Genomic DNA, 16982 nt, shown 5'->3' on the forward strand with positions numbered 1-16982 from the left:
GGCTCTGGCTGTGGTAATAGCCTCAGGGCTTTTCTACGATGCCGCCCTCGCCAGTGAAAACCCCGCCAAACCCTCATATGCTACAGTGGTTCACAAACGCAGCTCCCATTTTCACCTCACAGTTAGTGTCGTATTTCCGCAGGTTTATCATGATTCTATTGCAGGAAATGGTGATTGCAATCTCATAAAAAAAGTAGAAAAAAAAGGCGGGTAAATCAGCAATTTTTTTTTCTAATGCTAAATTTCAACTCGTGCTGCAAAATACAAATTTACAATAGTTGGTAAGTTCTAATTAGGTTGCTCTAAGATGGAGATCATCAGAAAAGTTTTTGAAGACTTCAAACTGATTGGGGATTGGCAGGTGGGTCATTTCGATGAAAGACATGTTATGATACAGTTGAGCACAGAAGATGATTACACGTGGATTTTCTCAAAAAAAAATCATCACAATTGAGGGCAAACATATAAAATTGCTCAAATGGACTCGCAATTTTGATCCCAGTCAAGAACCCCCAATTACACCTATCTGGTTCTCATTACCTGAACTTAAGCTTCATTTCTTTGATCTACCTATCTTATATGCAATTGAGACTATCATTGGAAAACCTTTGGAAAACCTTTGCAAATAGATTTACCTACAGTTCATTTCTTAAGACCCTCTATTGCAAGGATTTTAACTGAACGAGATATTACACTACCAGATGTAGAAGAAGTATGGCTTGGATCTGCTCACAATAGTTATTGGCAAAAAATCATTATGGAACAAAACTCATACTACTGTAAGCGCTGCAAGATGTTTGGACACCCGCAGGAAAAATGTTTCAAATTGCACTCACAGTTGAGAACCAGTAGTCAAAAGCAGAACACACTGTTAGCGCACCCCATGTGCCTGAACGCACTCTTAGCAAACCTGATGACAGCCAACCTGAGGAGGGAAACACCACAAGACAGGAGTTAGTGTCTGCCCCTGGGATTCTTTCTTTTGACCATACTACAATGGATAATATTCGAACTGAAAATCTGGATAGTCTCGCAGCTCCTATTCAGGAAGCATTAGGTGCAGAGGTAACAATTCACACTTCACATACACTGAAACCTATTGCGGTGGCAACGACTGTTTTTTCTCCTATTGCAGTTTTAACATCAAATCAGATCGAGGATCATATGAGTCAGTTTTCAGATGAAGAATGATAGGTTTACACTTCTCGGCAGAAGAAGTCTGGGGGCTCGCTCCAACTTGGAAACTTAATGGATGATACTTTGGTAACTCCTGGCAATGACACGACTCTTCAAAGTGAAAATTAATGGATGATACTTTAGTGACTCCTGGCAATGACACGACTCTTCAAAGTTTGTCTTGTCTGCGAAAGACAGAACTTCTTCGTCTGCGACAGACAGAGCTTCTTCTGCTCGACTTTGTCATAGGCATGACAGAGCCGCTTGATACTTGTGAAGCTTCTCACTGTGCTGCAGGTTGGCACTGGCTGTGGTAATAGCCTCAGGGCTTTTCTACGATGCCGCCCTCGCCAGTGAAAACCCCGCCAAACCCTCATATGCTACAGTGGTTCACAAACGCAGCTCCCATTTTCACCTCACAGTTAGTGTCGTATTTCCGCAGGTTTATCATGATTCTATTGCAGGAAATGGTGATTGCAATCTCATAAAAAAAGTAGAAAAAAAAGGCGGGTAAATCAGCAATTTTTTTTTCTAATGCTAAATTTCAACTCGTGCTGCAAAATACAAATTTACAATAGTTGGTAAGTTCTAATTAGGTTGCTCTAAGATGGAGATCATCAGAAAAGTTTTTGAAGACTTCAAACTGATTGGGGATTGGCAGGTGGGTCATTTCGATGAAAGACATGTTATGATACAGTTGAGCACAGAAGATGATTACACGTGGATTTTCTCAAAAAAAAATCATCACAATTGAGGGCAAACATATAAAATTGCTCAAATGGACTCGCAATTTTGATCCCAGTCAAGAACCCCCAATTACACCTATCTGGTTCTCATTACCTGAACTTAAGCTTCATTTCTTTGATCTACCTATCTTATATGCAATTGGGACTATCTTTGGAAAACCTTTGCAAATAGATTTACCTACAGTTCATTTCTTAAGACCCTCTATTGCAAGGATTTTAACTGAACGAGATATTACACTACCAGATGTAGAAGAAGTATGGCTTGGATCTGCTCACAATAGTTATTGGCAAAAAATCATTATGGAACAAAACTCATACTACTGTAAGCGCTGCAAGATGTTTGGACACCCGCAGGAAAAATGTTTTAAATTGCACCCACAGTTGAGAACCAGTAGTCAAAAGCAGGAACACACTGTTAGAGCAACCCCATGTGCCTGAACGCGCTCTTAGCAAACCTGATGACAGCCAACCTAAGGAGGGAAACACCACAAGACAGGAGTTGGTGTCTGCCCGTGAGATCCTTTCTCCTGACCATACTACAATGGATAATATTCGAATTGAAAATCTGGGTAGTCCCGCAACTCCTATTCAGGAAGCATCAGGTGCAGAGGTAATAATTCACACTTCACATACACTGGAACCTATCGCGGTGGCAACGACTATCTTTTCTCCTACTGCAGTTCTAACATCAAATCAGATCGAGGATCATATGAGTCAGTCTTCAGATGAAGAATGACAAGGTTACACTTCTCGGCGGAAGAAGAAGCCTGGGGGCTCACTCCAACTTTGAAAATTAATGGATGATACTTTAGTGACTTAACTTAGCGAAAGAGTCGAACACTAGTTGTTTGAGAACAACAAACCATTTTGACAGCCCTACTTTCACACATCAAAACTAATGACTTTCGACTACATCTTGATGAGTAATAAGTAGTGAGTGCTCAGTGCATAAACTACTTTGTTCTAACTTCTTGTTTTATGTTTGCGTGTAAAATGGAATGGAGAAAGAAATTTCGTTTATGAGGCTCGTCTACCCTATAGCTTATTTTGACTATTCAAGAATCAAATGGCCTCATTGTTTGTGTAGAAAGTAAACTCATTTGCCAAGAAATAATGACTCTGACGACTAAGGGCTCTCACAATTGCATTACTCCTTGTCATGGGCAGCATGTTTTCTTCTGGGATAGTTCAATTTTTCACTGAGGATGCAATGGGGTGCCTTTCTTGACTTAGCACAACTCCAATTCTCACATTAGAGGCATCACACTGTACCTCAAACTCTTGATTGAAATTTGAAGTAGTTGAAAGGGGGCTTGAGTCACTTGTTTCTTCTAAGACCAAAACTAACCTAAGCATCATCTGACCACATAAGTTTTTCTGACTTAAGAAGCTCTGTCAAGGTGTCGCGGTTGAGTTGAAATTCCTGATTAACCTCATGCAAAAGGAATTCATAACATGAAACTGATGTGCCTAAGTAACTTATTGGGATCTAGGCAGGCCACAATAGCCTCGATCTATCTTGGATCCATCTCAATGCCCCCATTTGAAATAATGTATCCCAAAAAGCACATTTGCGGTGTACTTGTTTAGATGACCATATGGTTGTTTTGTCCGAAGAATATTAAAAACTTGTCAAAAATATTGCAAGTGCTTCTTAAACTGTTGTGCACTAGTATGGCATCAAAGTATACAACCATAATTTTTTCAATGATGGCTCGCAATAGTTGGCTCATTAGTCGCATGAAAGTATTATGGGCATTGGGAAAGCCTAAGGGCATGACTTTCAACGGAAAAACAAAGCGAGCTTTTATTGATGTCGGGAGAGAGTTACAACATAACGCAACCGAAAATAACAATACAAAACAAGCAAACACGTCTAAGGTGTATTCGCAGGGCGGTGAAAGTCGGCTAGGTGGGTCGGGATGGCTTGCAGGGGTGATGGAAGCAAAGAAATGTTGTTGGCTGCGAGTGGAATGTGCATAACTGCAAGAGTCGCAGTGATGGAGGGTTAGGCAGCAGATTTTGCTGCAAAACAGTGGTGATCGAGACTGGGATGAAGGTTGGAGAGAAGGGCAACAATGTTGGATTGTAGGGGTAGGGCGATTGAAGACTGAAGGGATGTCCGGGGAGATGTTCAAGTGTAAGCCATTGGGGGAAGGGTGGCTGGCTGCAGGAATGAAAGATGCGTAGGCCGACGGCTGCTGTGGGAGGGGGAGAGAAGTAGGGATGGATACAACACCCTCTTGGAGGAGGATACAACCGAAGCACCACCATCTCCTTGAGTATAACGCTAGAATAAGGAAAACTCTCCACGCAGGAAATCTGAAAGTATAATATAGCAAAAACTAACTCTAATAAGCAAAACAACACATATAGAACAACTAATAGATAAAATAGGAAGGGAAGATTTTCTCCTTTGGGCGGCAACCAGAAAGGAATGAGGAAAGGGGCAAGTGGTAGTCTTGCCCTGTTGAATTCTTGCCGTAGGCGGCTCAGCCTGAGTTTACCCTAGATTGACCTCAATTGGGTCAGCCGATTCACAAAATTCCCACTGCGGGAAACCCCACTCCCTCACCAAGTTCGCTCCTGCGTCAATCTGCTGGAGTTTGGCAAATTCTAGTTCTTGTCTTCAATCCTGGTGACACCTGGTTCCTTATGGTATGACTTTAAGTTCCCTAACAGGTTGGTCATGCCTAGAATAGGTATTCATCCTCTTTTGCCACATCATGAGCCGGAGTTGTATGTAGAGGAAGATTCTCATAATTTAACTTTGGAGTTCTTACATTTGAGATCTTCTATTTTTACATCTCGTGTTGAGTGTGTGGTGGTTGAGTAACATATATGTGACGGGAACTCAATTTTGAGATGAAATTTGTGGCAGGTTGTACCAATCATTAGTGACCACTGAGAAGAGATGCCTTCAGTGAAAGGACTCTGATCCTATTGAAGAATTTTCATCCCCCTTAGGCTCCCAAGGCACATTTCAGAGGTACAACCGGAGCACATTCTCGTTGTCGCATACAACTCTTAGGCGGGAGACGCCAACGACAACAGAATTTAGAATTCAGAATACAGCCATTGGGACTAGGGTTGGTAATAGTTATGTCTTTAGAAGGTGGTGACTTTGAAGCAATGGGCAGTATAGTTGTGTATGAGATTATGGTGCCTCAAGCTAGCATTTTGCAAACTTTGAGAGGGACATCTGCAAGACCAACATTGGATATCTACAATGGTTATGAGTTTAAGGAGCTAACATCAGATATATGGTTACCACAGATAAGAAAAATTCAGATATTTTAGATTTATGGACCCCCCCCCCCCCCCCCTTTCGGAGTTGCACATACAGAGGGAGTTCCCATGCCTGGAATATTATGGTGGTATTTTAGATGTCAGATTTAGTTTAGCGGAGTACCCATCAGCAGATGTCCAGACAGGAGGGATGATTGTCAGTTTTGAAATGTGCCCTAGGAGCTTGAGGGGAAAGAAAACTTTTTAATGGGATCCAGGTCCTGCACATAAGATGTCTTTCCTGAGTGGTCGCTAATAAGGGTGGCACAATCAGGCATAAATTTCATCTCAAATTTTATTTTTTTTTTCACACGCTTGTTCATTAACTACAGTCTGTTGGGCACAAGCAGTGGAATGAGAATATTTCAAACTTAATGAGCTAGAGAGCTACATGGCGGGAACCCACATCTATATGCAGCTCCCGCTCAGGATGTGATGAAAGAGCTCAGATATTTATTCTACTAGAATATATTATGGAATGACAATATTGGCATGATCGACCAGGAGACTTGACATTGTGTCATGAGTGGTCAGAAGCTTCGACGAATGAGGTTGAAGCTCCCCCAACCCCGGGAGACTGACGTGGCGGCTAGGAGGGTCGAACTAGTTTAACCTTCAGCAAGGGGTTGGATAGTAGTCAGAGGGGTTAGATTTGGCGAGATCTCCCCCTCACCCCCCTCCTTCGCCCCCTTTTATGTTTTGTCGCTTATATGTATTATAAATATGTGTGTTTGCTAAATTAGGGTTAGATTATTGTGAGTTTATTTCAGGCTTTGTTCGGACAGCTGTCAACGTCCCCTTTTCTCTTATCCAGGGCTATATCTGAGGATAAGTGGTGCTCCTTCTATTTCTTGCGTTGCGGTGGTGTGTATCATCCCTTCCCCGCTTCCCTTTCCTCTTTCCAAGCCGCCAAGCCCCAATCCTCTCCCTATTGTGTCGTTGAATCCCCTCTTCCTTACGGCTGACTTCTGCTGCCTCATTTTTCCCAGCCCTATCATCCGGTGACAGCCCCTCCCTTCATCTCGTGACAGTCCTCACCCTCCACCTTTTTCCCACCTATTTTTTAGTTCATGTCTCTACCCCTCCACCTACCGCCTCGCCATCTTCGCCTACCTACCTTACAACTACCAAACCACCCACTGGTCCCACTCTATTGCACTGTAACTCCTAATCCTTCCCATCTCCAATTGCTACTGTGGCCTCCACGATACCATGTTGTCGTGGAACCATGCTCTGCCCCACATACAACCTTAACATTCTCTCAACCCTTCTAATTGCCACCGCAACCCTCCAAGGCTCAGTCGTCTTTCAGTCCTCTGTTTGCAGCAGCCAGTGCAGGACATCAACCAGGCTGCTGTCAAAGCTACGTCCAGACATATTGCCCTTACAACCCCCTCCAAAATCACCCTCAACTTGTTGTCCAGCTGTCATACGTCACCCTTGTCCTCGGCTCGGTTTCCCTTTTAGGTTTTGTGTTATTATTTTTGGTTTGTGTCGTGCTATAACCCTATCATATTATCAATAAAAGTTTGAGGTTCAACCCACTCGTCTAGAAATCTGTTGATGGGTGCCCCGCTGAGCTGACTCTAAAATATAAACTACTCATTATAATAGTCCAGATGTGGGACATAATGACTCGTTTTGGACATACTGGATCTCCCATCATCGAGGCAACTCAGGAAGGAGTCTATAGATCTGAAGTACCTTTCTTGCTCTTGTTTGAGGGGGTCTTGTGTCTGATTGCGACTCCTCATACTCATAATTGCAATGGCCACTTACAATGGATGAGTAGGGATGGTAAAAAGGATGGATACAACACCACCTTGGAGGATACAACCGGAGCACTACCAACTCCTCAGGTACAGACCTTAAACAGGGAAAACTCTCCGCACAAGATATCTAAAAGTAGAACACAACGAAAACTAACCCTAACAAACAAAAAAATACATATATAATAGCTAATAGATAAAATAGGAACAAAAGATTTCCCTTAAATTGGGCAACAACTAGAATACAAGGAGGAGAAGGGCAGACAATATTCCGGCCCTATCAAATTCTCGCTCCTAGGCCGCTCGGCCTGGGTTTACCCTGGACTGGCCTCAATTGGGTTGGTTAGCTCACTAGCGGCAGACCCCACTCCCGCCTCAAGGAGTATGGTTGGGAATGCTACTGTGTAGTGCAGAGCAATTTTTCCTCCATTTGTGTAGATACCACATTTTGACAATTGTATCCATCTATGATGAGTTCGTACACTTTCTCTTTTACAAAATAATGGGTATGAAATATGTTATGCCTGAACCACTGGTGATCCCTCTTAAGCTTGGTTTGGAGAACTAATCGAACCACAAGCATGTCACTGTCATCTGCAAGTATCTAGTACTCCTCTCCATTCTCCTCCTCTGGGTATTCACTCTTGGCCTCTTCCACTACACCTTGCTTAGTAAAGGAAATCACTTATTTTTTAACAGTTGGATGCAATATTCCCATAGCCATGGAATTTGAAACACTTCATGGTTGGAAATGTATTGGGGATGTTGTTCTGATCAGTCCTCTTTTCTTCTTATGCTAGTTTCTCTTCACGGGTGGTAGGTCTAAGTACTCTGGTCAATGTGCCCGTACTACCTAATCTGGTGGTTGGATCTTGTTTAGAGGGTGGTGTAGATCCAATGTTGTGGTAGTCTCCCAACATTCAGGGCCAGAATCTGAGCAACATATAATGTCCAATTGGGTTGCAACTATACCACATTACAAATACACGCTCTCAATTCCCCCCAGATGTTGGATTGTAGTGTTCTCCTCATACTCTATTAGTTCACACTTAAACATAAGATGATTGATCTCAGTTGTGTACTCTTCTACTTAAAGATCTTTCTATTGCAAGTGATAAAGTCTCAAAAACGCACCTTGTCTGTAACACTGATCGGTACTTGCGCTGCATTTCCGTTTTCATTTTTGATTAGGTTGTGATTTTGTCATTTTCCTCTTGCTGAAATAGGTTTTTCATATTCTCTCACCATAAAGATGTACTCTTATTTAACTTAATGGCAAGTAGCTTTACCCTTTTGTCAAGTAGAGTACCTTTGTATTCAAAAACTCGTTCCACTATCTGGAGCCACTCAATAATCTCGTCTGGATTCATACAGCTGTTAAAATTCGATAAATCAACTTTTACTCCGAAATCACTCTCTTTTTCTATACTCAATGTTAAATCAATGTGACATCAGCTCTTCGTCACTTGAAGCTACTTGAAGGAAAGTGTTTTCTTTATCTTCTCAATTTGGGTTGGTCATCGATGTTGTTTTTGTGAGTGGGTTCTCCATGATGCATTCTTCTAGACTCATCGAATCTCTGTTGCAATTAGAGAATTTCCCACTACATGTCCTCTATGGTAATTTCCTAAACTTCTCGTTGAAGGTTTCTTCATGGCAGCATGGCTTCTCTTTGGCTTTGGTACCAATTGACACCATTCTATGGCTCCTAGAAGGTGTGATAAAGCACCAAAAGACGTTAGTATTGATTATGTAAATGGGAGGGAGAAATATTTACATATGGAATACGCACGCAGCTCTGTTGCGTACTCCATTAATCCCGCAATACCCCCATAATAACCTATGAATAGCATCAAAATAGAACCCATAAAGGTTATTGGAAGGTTATTGGGGTTATATGTTATTGAAATTAATTTACCTCAATAACTTCCCAATAAGCCCCTATTAACCGCGAAGCGGAGGTTATTACGCACGCAGCTCTGCGTACGTAGTCTGTATGCAAATATTTCCCAATGGGAGGAGGGTTGGCAGCTGATAATCAACACGTCTGGAAATGGGATGGTGAATCAGATGGGGAAAAAGGGCATATTCCTTCTCCAAACAGTAAATGGCAGCAAAATTGACAGTTGTCCGGCTGTAAAACGTGCCCAAACAGCGAATCGGTGAAGTGCAAACAGTAAGGGGGTTCCACATCTTTTTTGGGCAAGCTCCAGACATACCACTTGAAATAGAAAGATGTTACAACACTCCGAAGAGTGGAAAATCAGAGAAAAGTCTCTCGATTCATAAAATCAGCCAACTGAAGATACCTAATTGGAAAATAGGAAAATAGGAAAGAATTGGGAAGGAAAGAAACAAAGATGAAAACTTCAAGAAGATAGAATAAGCAGCTAAAGAGGACTCTCGGCCCATGAGTCCTGTAATGACGGGGGCCACGAGTCAGGAACCGTGTATCGCGAAACTGCGATATCGCAGGAAGGTTCCAATGCATTGACTGAGTTTTTGTTTTGATTTTTGAAGACATCTATATGATATTGCATGCCAATGTAAAAAGTAATCATTGCTTGTAATTCTAGTTGTGCAACTGTCTACGTGAATGCATGAGCTTTCATTATGAATGCACCTAGCTCCTCGGTTTTTATTGTGAGAAACGCTTTAATTAAATAATTGTAGATGCAATTGACAATTTATATAAAACTATTGTTTATTTAAAGGGGCATTTACTTACATACCATGCAATTATTATATATTTACATATCCAACACCTAAACTTTCATCTTTATATGCATAGAGCTCAAATCATTAATATCAAATAAAAAATACTACTATTGTTTTTCAAAAGTGAAATACATTTTTTCATTCATAAGTTTATGACACCAAAGTGTTATACTTGTAAATATGAAATTTTAGGTGTCCATGTGCTAAATATGTTAATACATAAAATTTATTTTTGGGTGATCAAACTATTAAAAAGTGTGAACGATTTAGATATATTGGGTTTGTTGTTCAAAGCGATGGTGACATAGATGGGGATGTTAATAGTAGAATTCAAGTTGGTTGTTTGAAGTGGAGGAATGCTTCGAGCCTTTTGTGTGATAGAAAAGTACCACTAAGACTGAAAGGAAAATTTTATAAGATGATGGTGAGACCTGCAATGCTCTATGGCGCTAAATGTTGGCCTTTAAAAGAGAAGCATAATACCAAGTTAAGTGTTGCCGAGATGAGAATGATTAGGTGGATGAGTGGCTTTACACTTAGAGACAAAATGCGAAATAAACATATCCGTGATAGGGTTGGTGTAGCTCTAGTGACGGACAAAATTAGAGAGTCATCTTAGATGGTTTGGTCACTTTAAACGGCGACCATCTGATGATCTGATTAGGAGAGTAGATGTTTTAGTTTCGACTTATGGTAAGAAAGGCAGAGGTAGATCTAGGATGCTTGGGCTTATTGCATAAAAAAAGATCTTAATTTATTTAAACTAACTGAAAATATGACACTAAATAGGACGCAATGGAGAAAAAGGATTCATGTAGCCAACCCCACGTAGTGGGATTAAAGCTTTGTTGTTGTTGTTGTATTTAAATTCCTCTATTTAAAATATCAGTTGCTTTTAGGGTATTTAAGAGTTGATGCAGGTTCCAATCCTCACTGCACGCTGCATACTTTACATGCTTATCTAGAATATTTCTTATTTATAGATACACAATGATTCCTGCCTTTGACAATTGTTTGATGATTGAACAGTGGTTGTCCTGGATAGCTTGTTTTTTTAAATTAAATAAACTTTATTGTTGATGGGTCACACTATATTTAAACTGTCTTCACTTTTTCTTTTTCTTTTTTTTGCTTATTGATTAATTTTTATTCTTGCATATCATTTTTCTTCATCACTGGATGTGAAATTGTGGTCTGTCATTTTAATATTTAATAAAAAATTTATGTTTATTGTAATGTTCTATTCAATTGTGTGGTGCTGCTATCGCATCATCTTTTTCTTTTTCTGGTCTCAAATTTAAGTACAGCTAATAAATTTTAATGTTCTGTTTGCCATTCAGTTCGGAAAAACCCAAGATCCTGAGCTACCTGGACACCTCCTGTTGGAACAGTATCAGGTTGGTCTTTAGTACTTCTCTTTTTATTTACTTATTAATTCTGGAATGACTGGTTGATCGCAAGAACTTGCACCATATTTTCTTGCTCGTATCAAATTACTTTGTTTAGTAGCTGAAGCTGCCATTTTCTTGACTATAGGCTCAATTAGTATCTGCTGTGCGATCAGCAATAAGCACTTCTTCTAGTCCTTTGCTTCTGGAGGCTGGCCTGCAGTTGGCTACCAAGGTCCAACTTGAACATTTATTAAAATTTTAAATTTTTAATCAGCATCTGAAAAATAGAAATTCTCATTCTTCTTGAAATTTCAGCTTCTTACAGGTAGCATCCTTAGCGGGGACCGTGTTGCTGTTAGTCGAATGTTTTCATTAATTTCCAAGCCACTTAATGAAATTAAGGACCTGTGCTACCCATCATTTGCTGAATGGGTTGCATCCAAGGTTTATCTCTCTCTCTCTCTCTCTCTCTCTCTCTCTCTCTCTCTCTCTCTCATATACATCATAGTTATCAGAAAGCGAGAAAAGGTTTTGAAAGCATTTTAAATTTCTTCCTATGATAGATTAAAGTGAGATTATTGGCTGCCCATGCTTCCATCAAAAGTTTTGTGTATCAGTTCTTCAGAAAGGAAGACAATATTCCAGATGAGTATCTGCAGCTTGCTTCTCTGCTTTCAAGTAGCTCAAGTATTTTGGGCCAGTACTGGATTAGCATTCTCAGGGACTATGTTTTTATTAGCTTTGGCTTGAATTTGAAGTCTAGCGTAAGGCAATCTGCACTCAAAACAAATTTTGATTGAAAACTATATGTCTAAATTTCTTATGACTACTATTACTTGGTGATGATGCTCTTTTATTTTTTCTTATGCATCTGTAAAGTTCAAACCCTTCCTGGATGGTATTCAGTCACCAATGGTTTCATCCAAAATGCGAGTTTGCATTGATGAAGCATGGCCATTGATATTGGAAGCAACTTCTCTAGATGCAATTCCTGTGAGGTTGGAAGCAGACCAGGCTTCGAAAACTAATAGCATAATAAATTTTCAGAAGTCTTCTTTTATATCAGGATATGGCATGGTTAGACTAGAACCCAGGGATTTTGATTTTCTTTGGGGGCTGTCATTGATGGTTCTATTTCATGGGAAAGAACCTCTTCTGTCCACAAAAGAAAAAACTTTATTTTGCTATACAAAGAATAAATATGATGGTGATTCAGTACTTGAGGAGACACATGATCTGGCATCAGGTGAAATTGCATTATTGGTTTTTCAATCTCTTTCTCAGGAAAGATTTTTCCGCCCAAAATTTATCACATTGGACTCATGCAAAGAACTTCTTCAGGTGGGTTTTATAATTCATAGTTATATTCTTTTCTTTTATTATTGAAGAAAAAGTCCATGAAATTTGAGTCATCCTTACAAGTTGTATGTTTTTGTCTCTAAACAACAGAACCTTGTGTATGGCGACATTTCATCCGATTATCTTGGAATTACTAGTATTTTTGTTAGAAGCTTTTATATCGAATGACTTGTATTGATCAATAAATGCTTCTTGTTAGAATTTTCAAGTCAATTGAAATATAACACACCACATCATATGATGTTTTGAGCTTGTCTAATGATTCTAATTTTTAAATACACTGGTAAGGCCAAGCTTTCATATGAACTTTTGTAAGCTATATAGTTTTCATTTGATACGTGGTTACTGTAATATTCAAACATCATTAAAATTGAAATAATCTATCATTCAGTGAATTTCATGTTGTATAGGAAATAAGCTTTTTTATCATGTATTTGAAGAATATAAAAAATCAATAAATAAGATAATTTCTCGTAATAGGTTGCAAAATAAATTAATAATTATCAATAAATAAAATCTAGAAAGAAGTGTTTAATATAATAAGTTTACCCATAAGTATTTATTTGAGAGTTCGTACTCATTTTCCATCGATAGCTTTCCAGGAAACTAAATATATCATAAACATACATCTATTCCTATTTCCACAAATATGATGTGATTCTCATGATGGCATTTTTCTAAAAGACTATTGATGCCATAACGTTGTGATCATCCCTGTTTCATATGCAGCCTTGTCTGTATTGTTCAATGTGATTGAGAGCTAATTTATCTACACTTAAAATTTCTATTGGATCAAGAATAGATGAGCTAGTTTTATGACAAATTATTCCTCTGGTGCAGATTCTTGTATATGCTGAACATACATCTAGCTCATGGAATAGTCTGGTTGCTGGATTACTTTCACAGGTAAGCCAAACTGAAATCTCTGAATGAACATTTGCTTTGCTTTAGATGATCTGTTTCGTTAATTTTCTCTGATTTAGTTGTTAAGGATACGTTGAAACTCTTAAACTAAGGGTAATAGATTCATTTTCATATTTTTTTTAATTATTTAGTAGCATATTGATATTGAAGTTAACCCAAACCAAGACGTAAGACATGAATTTATTAATAACTTAAAAAATGATTACAACGGTGACTCGAAAGAAAGGAAAGACACTACGCAAATTAAAATATAAGACGAGGCATGACAACAGGGACTTAGCATATAAAGACACACCAAGTTTGACGAGGAGGGAGTTTGGAGAGCCGGTGCCGAAGCGGTGGCTGGGGTGAAGGCCGGAGCGATGTCGGGTGAGGGGTTAGCGCTCATCGAGGCGTCAAACTGCAGCCGGAAGATGGATGGCTGCAGTCAAGGCCGAAGAGGTAGGCTGCTGTGGAAGACGGAGGAAAGCAGGTTGATGATGGTTTTGGCGTCAAACCGCAACTGGAACGACTGGTGACAACAAATGGAGGCGCGTGGGAAGGCCTGGAGGGGTGGCTAGCTGCTGTGTGGGAAGTGGCCGGAGCTGTGACGACTGCAGGGAAGCTGCAGGAGAGCAGTCGGCAATTCTGAGAAGACAACAAGGGACTGTGGTGACTTGTGAGGGACTGCAGGGAACTGTGGCGGTGTCGGGAATGCAGCAGGTGGCTGCGAACTGTCTGCAGGTAAGCTGCAGTGGGCTAGGGGCCACCTGGGAGGACCCGCAAAGAGTTGCTGGCTGAAGGGAGGCTGCAGGGATGGGAGATTGGTGGTCGGAGAGGTGCAGGGAGGAGCTGGCACAGTCCTGCAGTGAAGCTATAGGAGGCCTGGTGGATGACTTGGAAGAGCAGCAGGGATGCAGAACCCTGCTGGGAGGAGGTAGAGGATCGTACGATACTTTGGAAGACCGAAGAAGACGGAAGCTGCCTGCTGAATCGCTTGAATGGCTGGAACGACGGAGAGCTGCCAGTTTGGTTCAAAGTTTAACCACCCATGCCTCGAATAGTATTTTTTTCATCGTCACTGATATTCTGAATTCCTATGTTTATGAGCGACAATGATTTTCTGAAGCCGTTCTAGCAAAACAATTGTCTTTCCCTGCTTCTATTTCTTCTTTGAGGATGTCTTTGCTTTATATGATTATTTTTGCGTCCTCTCAAAAGCTTTAGGCAAATTAGCAATAATTTCTACTGTCCTACAAAACCTAACCGGAGGTAATTCCATGAACTCAGGTATATTAGCCCTAAGAAAAACTCCTGCAGCAGCCGACTTGATTTTTTTTTTTATTCTCTTGAACTTCTTTTGCTAAGAATATTTTGCCTTCGTTTCATGAAATGGTTGTGGATGAACAAATTTCCATTCCGTAAACTGTTCAGTTAATTCAATGAACAATCGATTGATAAAATATATTATGGGCACCACGATGCATGTGATTTCTTACCAAAATAAGGTATATTAAATCTGTTGATATCCTATCTTGGCTATTTTTTTCTCAACGAAAGGTTCTATTAATTTTCTGACTGGTATTCCGTACTCAGCTATCAGTATGTTGTACTTATCAGATTGTTTATTACCTGTTACAGGTCGTGCTATTTTGCCCTGATGTCTACTTTGAGATGGAAGATTTCACAGCTGCTGCTATGGAATTGTTTTTCAAATGCTTATCAACATTTCATGGGTAGTTAACGCAAATTTATACCAATACACAGTTTTTCCATGCACCCTTCCCCCCTTCTTTTTAGTTTTTACAGCTGATGCACTATGCTTTCACATCTATGCACCCGTTGATGCATCCATATTTCTCCTTGTGCTTACTGCAGTTGTAACATGGTTTCAAAAGATGAAGCAAGTTTCACAAGATTCTTTCCGCAATTATTCTCGACTGCCGAAGGGTTAGTAAAAAGGATGAACAATAAGGTGCGCTCTCCTGCGAATTGTGGATTTCTTGATTAGTCCTGGCGTATTTTTTGTCAATTTTGCGAACTAAATTGTTACAGTCGAACAGAAAAATCAAGAAAGGATGATTACAGCCTTAATTTCAACAGCTTGTGAGTGGTTTAGAAGAGCATCAACTAAGCTATGCTTGTACAAAGTACTTGCATTTCTCCATAACCTCGTGACCTTTTTGAAAAGCTATATAAAAGGTATGTGTGTCGATTATTGGTAAGCTTCTCTACTTCATGGCAGCTCATTTTCTTTTATGTGAATGTAAACTTAATTTGACTCATGGCTAAAATATAAGGCAATTAAGGGTGTGTTTGAGGTAGCTGCAGCTTATTCAGCTTATCCAGATAAGTAGTTTATCCTGATAATTTGTTGATCAGCAACTTATTCTGATAAGCTTGCAGTTGTTTGGTTTGTGCGTTTGGAGAACGGTTGACTCTGGATAAATGATCATTCTGCCCCTGTTCTGGATAAGTTGTTTAGTTGTTTGGTTTGTGCGTTTGTAAAACAGTTGATTCGTAGTTTTTACTGAATAAATGACTAATCAGGCAGGCAGTTGTTGTGATGTTTGCAATAAAACTGAAATGGCTATACATTAGATCATTTAGAACCAAGAAAATCCCATCACAACAGTACAAAAGAGGACATACACTTAATAGTGATTATCAAGAAACCTAATAAAAAAGAAGAAATAATATGTTAAGACTACAAGTAGAAGAATGACAATATTCATTTTAAAATGTAGAAGCGCGTCACGAGCAACGTTGTCCGGCTGTGGCACCAGAGAACTCCGAGCAACATTGTCGGTTGGGATACCGGCGAACCTCGAGCGACGTTCTCCGATTGGGATATTATAGAACCTCGATCAACATTTTTTGTTTGGGATGTCGTATAATCGGTCGGAATGTTTGTCCACCTGAAAAACTTGTCGCGGGCACCTATAGAACTGCCACCTGTAGCTATTTGGCTTGTGCGACATGAGTAACAAAGACGGCAGTCCGCAGAGGTATAGCACTGCCCGAATATCTTTGAAAATCTAGAGTTCATCGTCCTGCAGTTATTAAAGAGAGAAAACGTCATTTGTAAGATTAGAAAAATTAGAAAAAAAAAATGTTGAAAGTGAAAATACGAAGCAGTACTGAATCAAGAAACAAAAATCTAATTAGGAAAGAATAACAGGCGTTAGTACCCCGAGAGCCCGTAAGGGCCAAAGATTATTGAGTGTCATATTTTCATTTAATTCTAATAAATTAAGATCATTTTTTTTATACAATATGCCGAAGTATTTTTAGGTCTACCTCTGCCTTTCTTAAGACAAATTTAAAACATCTACTCTCCTAACCAGATCATCAGATGGTCGCGTTTAATGTGACCAAACCATCTAAGATGACTCTTTCTAATATCCGCCGTTGGAGCTACTCCAACTTTATCACAGATATATTCATAGGCTGGTCAGGGAGGGTCTTGGCGGACTGTTAGATGGTGGAGGGACAGCTGCGGAAAACGCCAAACAGCAACGAGGAAGATGTCGGAGGGATTGCTGGCAACAGGACAGCTGCTTGGAGATGTCAAACCGCCAGGAAATGTGTCGATGTTGGTTTTTTTTTTAATGAAAATAATTTAATATATA

General features: G+C 39.9%; 1 protein-coding gene across 1 annotated transcript in view; it reads left to right on the forward strand.

The window, feature by feature from the left end:
• Positions 1-16982, forward strand: part of LOC110028265 (HEAT repeat-containing protein 5B) — a 168556-nt gene that overhangs the window by 144152 nt on the left and 7422 nt on the right. Inside the window, 9 exon segments of the mRNA XM_020730035.1 lie at positions 11038-11094; positions 11234-11320; positions 11404-11532; positions 11652-11852; positions 11968-12429; positions 13288-13353; positions 14992-15086; positions 15229-15325; positions 15414-15552. Of these exon segments, the coding sequence (XP_020585694.1) occupies positions 11038-11094; positions 11234-11320; positions 11404-11532; positions 11652-11852; positions 11968-12429; positions 13288-13353; positions 14992-15086; positions 15229-15325; positions 15414-15552 (1333 nt within the window).

This window comes from Phalaenopsis equestris, unplaced genomic scaffold (assembly GCF_001263595.1).
Source record: "Phalaenopsis equestris unplaced genomic scaffold, ASM126359v1 Scaffold000507, whole genome shotgun sequence".
NCBI lineage: Eukaryota > Viridiplantae > Streptophyta > Magnoliopsida > Asparagales > Orchidaceae > Phalaenopsis > Phalaenopsis equestris.